Source organism: Danio rerio, chromosome 5 (genome assembly GCF_052040795.2).
Source record: "Danio rerio strain M-AB ecotype USA chromosome 5, GRCz13ab, whole genome shotgun sequence".
NCBI lineage: Eukaryota > Metazoa > Chordata > Actinopteri > Cypriniformes > Danionidae > Danio > Danio rerio.
In genome coordinates, this window is record NC_141025.1 from 39,075,300 (window position 1) to 39,079,481 (window position 4,182).

Sequence of the window (4,182 nt, forward strand, 5' to 3'; positions counted from 1 at the left end):
ATCAAGCATGTGGTCAGCCTGGTGAAATGGGTGCTTCTACTTCTTTTCTTTTTTTGTTTACAAAAAGTGGACCTTGTGCAGTAATTTTCTATTTAATTACGAGGTTTAAATACTGCATTTAGTGACATTTTAAGCACTATTTTTAGCTGGATTAGCTTGTCTGATGGTCACCGACATAACCACACTTGTACTAAAAATATTTCCTAAAGATTTAAAATAAAGAAATACAAAGAAAAATACTTATTTAAAAAATACAAATGTATTACATATATCATTAGGGGAATAAATGAAATCGGTTGAAGTTTTTAATTAAAAACTGTAGCCTATTGTTGTTTATTAGGCAACAACAAACTGAGCAGCACACTCAACTTTCCTCAGAATTTTGCCATTTGAGTAAGGAACAATTAAAACATAATAATAATAAAATAGTAATAATAATAATAATAATATAGAGTGTGGCGATTTTTCTGTTCTCTGTTGTAAAAAAGTACATTTGAAAATTCATGATTTAACAACAATATGCCAGATTAGTATTAACATTAACTTTAAAATGATCCACTTTTGGTGCTTCATACTTTTTTATTGGAGATTTTTTTTTCATTAAGAATAAGGTCCAACATTTAGAATAAAAGTTCCTTGTAAAATGTTTTCTCTATGTAACAGCAATACAGTAGGTCAGAAGTGAAACATGACTTTACTTACGTCATATTCTGCTTGGTCTTAATGCCTTTATGGGTTATTTTCACAATTTATGATGACTTAGCAGTCAAAATAGAACAAATGAGCTCATGTATTGGACAAATTCTGAACCTTTGTCAGTGGAAGTGGGTCTTTCAAACCACCCGAGTCCCCAACAGACTGGGCCTTCAGTCTAAATTCTCGAAACGTCGACACAGTGTATGATGAGACAAATCCTTACCCTGTACAGAGCTGAACCCGTGAGCAATTTCAGCTGTAGCGTTCATCCGACAGCCCTCTGAGACCTTTTGTCCTCACATGCATTTATCTTTAATATCTTTCCAGTCATTTTGGGGGGACTTAAATGAGTTAGTGACAGTGTAAAGTTGCAATATTCTAGAAATCATTGAGCTTTTCTTGTTGTGGCTGAAAGTGTCATTGCTTCAGCCTTCATCTGGACGACCTGCTGTTGGAAGGATGCAGTCACTGTAGAGAACAGCTCATCATCTTGCAAAAAGGCAGTGAAACATTAAACTGCAAGTTAAATAGGGTTTGTCAGATTACCAACATGTGCCAGTTAAACACCAATAAATGGGAGACATCTGAAAGAGTTCTCTAATTTTGATCAGTGTTCTTGTATGTAACTTAAGTTTTTATACTGTGTTTCAGAGTACATGCAACTTAAAAACTCCTGTCAGAATAACTTTAAATAGGAGTAATAAATAAACTCTAAAATTCTCTCATTTGTAAATTTGTATATATATTTATATATATATATATATATATATATATATATATATATATATATATATATATATATATATATATATGAGAAGAATTTAATACAATTCTTTTAAAAATATAAATATAATCTTGTAGGATTGTATGATCATAACATTATTTCCACAGACTGGGCAATTTGTGAGTCATTTTGAACATTTTATTGTGATTGCATACATTGTGTCAGATCTTGTGAACTGAAAAAAATACAGTATTCAGCAGACTATATATGGATGTAAGTTGAAACCCAAAAGTGATAAAGATATTGTCATCCTTGGTGAAAATATTGAAGTGTCCCAATACCTGCATAAAACATAGCAGGAAAACAGCAGTTGTGGTCATTGAATAAATGCAAATATGTCCATTATTCTTTGTAATATAATACTCTTCTACATTGTGAATCTGTATTTTTATTGAGAATTTCTGAGACAAATGTCTAGCGAAGTAAGAAAGGCAATGACCTTTTAAATGTCATTTAAGAACACTCTCCTGACAGAAAGTTAAAGCCTGTAATTCATAAAACATGATGTATTGCTGACTGGAAATATTCCTGCTAAAAGTGCAACACTGTATGTTAATGCTCACAGTGAAGGTTAACGAAGAAGAGGTCAAAGATCACCATTATCTTCATGCCTGCACAGAAGACACATCAAGAGGTAAGAGAGAAAGAGAGAGAGCGCTTTATCTTTTACTGTATCTTTTATTGTAAAAATCTTATATATGTGCCTCACGTAGCAGAAGACTTTCCACATCTGAGTTTTTTGCCTGTAAGAAAAGAAGATAACAGTTGGTTAACCAAGGAAGCTTCGATTCTTTATTATAATGTATGTAGAGGAGATGCTATAGACTGCATGGATGGTAAACTTACTGAATATGATAACCATGCCCAAACAGAACAAAACAGCTGCGAAGATCAGTCCTCCTCTTCTGATTAACTCATAATCTGACATAAGCAGAGATATAGTTATGGTTAAGATGTCCATAAGTGTTTCTAAAGACTTGTTTAGGAAGTTCAGCAGTTGTCTTGAATTTTATAAAATAAGGTGGAAACAAACTAATTTGCAACCAGTTTTGGGTGAGTTTCTTCAAAAAAGTAATTAGTTATCAATTACTAGTTGCATTATTAATTTTCCTTCAGCCTAGTGCCTTTATTCATCAAGGGCCGCCACAGCGGAATGAACCGCCAACTTATCCAGCATATGTTTTACACAACGAATTCCCTTCCATCTGCAACCCAGTATGGAGAAACACCCATACACTCTCACATTCACACACGTACACTATGACTAATTTAGTTTATTCAATTCACCTATATCGCATGTCTTTAGACAGTGGGAAACACACGCAAACACAGGGAGAACGTGCAAACTCCACACAGAAATGCCAACTGACCCAGCCAGGACTCGGACCAGTGACTTTCTTGCTGTGAGGCAACAGTGCTAACCACTGAGCCACCGTGACACCCCTAGTTGCATTATTACAATTGTATTTAATTTTTTTTTCTAATTATTTTGCCTAGAAAGTAACCTACAGTAGTTACTCAAAAAGTAATTAAATAACTTGACTCAATACTACAAATCCACATGAAATTGAGCATTAAATTCTTAAAATATGAGTAAAAAACACTTAAATATGTTTAACATATGTAAAAAACACAAAATCTTTAAAGGTAATGACCACATTTCATGCATACCATATATCATCACTTTCATTAAGGAATGTAAGTAACTGTGAGGCACTCTTACCATAGGTGAAATCAGCATCTGAATGCTCAGGACTTTCTTTAGAGAAAGAGAGTAAGATGATCATGTTAACTTTAAACTTCTGAAAAACATCTGAATATTTATGAAATTGATAGTTCACCCCCCCTAAATTGAAAATTTGTCATCAACAAAAACTGTAATGACCAATATTTGTCAAAAGATCTTGTTTTGTGTTCCACAAAAGGGAGAAAGATACAATTACTGAAATGACATTGTCAATACACGATGGCAGATTTTTGGTTTCCATAAGCTGTGAGGTAAAGGTTTTCATCATTCAATACTGATTAATAAAAGTTGAATAAAGTTGAATCAGACTTACCCACTCCCATCTTTTTGATGTGCTGCAGGATCTCAAATATGTCAGAGCTGATAATTCCACCCCTGTATCTGTGTGAGACTGTAAGTGACAGAGGATTCTGAGTGTTTGCAGGGAGCTCCTTAAACTCTCGGATTTGTAAATTTAATTGTGACTGGATGAGCGAATGACAAATCAGCGAGAGCTATGGGGAGGAGATGAAGTGTGTGCATGTGTGTGTGCGTACAAATAATGACCTTCAAACCCTTCGGTCTGACATGTCTTATCCAGTAAACTCACAACATGCACATAAACACAAGCCTTTAGGGCATTTCTTAATATCTAACCATTGTGCAGTTGTGAACGTGCCCTTGCAATAAACTGACAAGGTCATTGATGATCATCGAGAAACAAGCAGACCATGAGAGACAGATTTAATCTATGAAGGACAGAAATGAACTAACAATTTATGATATAAAGAATCCAAATGAGCTGTTTATGCAGTGATATTTTAAAACACTACTGTATACTATGAATGTTGTTGACCAATTACGCTGAGATTTCACAAGGACAGCAAGCTGTGATCTGTTAGTTCAGTTTCAGTGGGCAGTTAAAAATTAAACAGTAATTTTCTAAAGATCCCATAAAGAAGTGTGGAACAAATAC

The 4,182-nt window shown here is 34.0% G+C and overlaps 1 protein-coding gene across 4 annotated transcripts; it reads right to left on the minus strand.

The window, feature by feature from the left end:
• Positions 1–1,604: 1,604 nt before the first annotated feature.
• Positions 1,605–3,647, minus strand: fxyd2 (FXYD domain containing ion transport regulator 2). Of its 4 annotated transcripts, none has more exons than XR_015490609.1 (7): positions 3,541–3,647; positions 3,204–3,239; positions 2,327–2,401; positions 2,190–2,223; positions 2,044–2,091; positions 1,920–1,965; positions 1,605–1,761 (listed from the first exon to the last, which is right to left on the minus strand). XR_015490609.1 is itself a non-coding variant. In XM_087252907.1 (6 exons), exons 1-4 carry the CDS (start codon positions 3,548–3,550, stop codon positions 2,186–2,188), a joined length of 159 nt encoding a protein of 52 aa, XP_087109033.1. In that variant the 5' UTR covers positions 3,551–3,647; the 3' UTR covers positions 1,605–1,761; positions 2,044–2,091; position 2,185.
• Between the last annotated feature and the right edge of the window lie 535 nt (positions 3,648–4,182).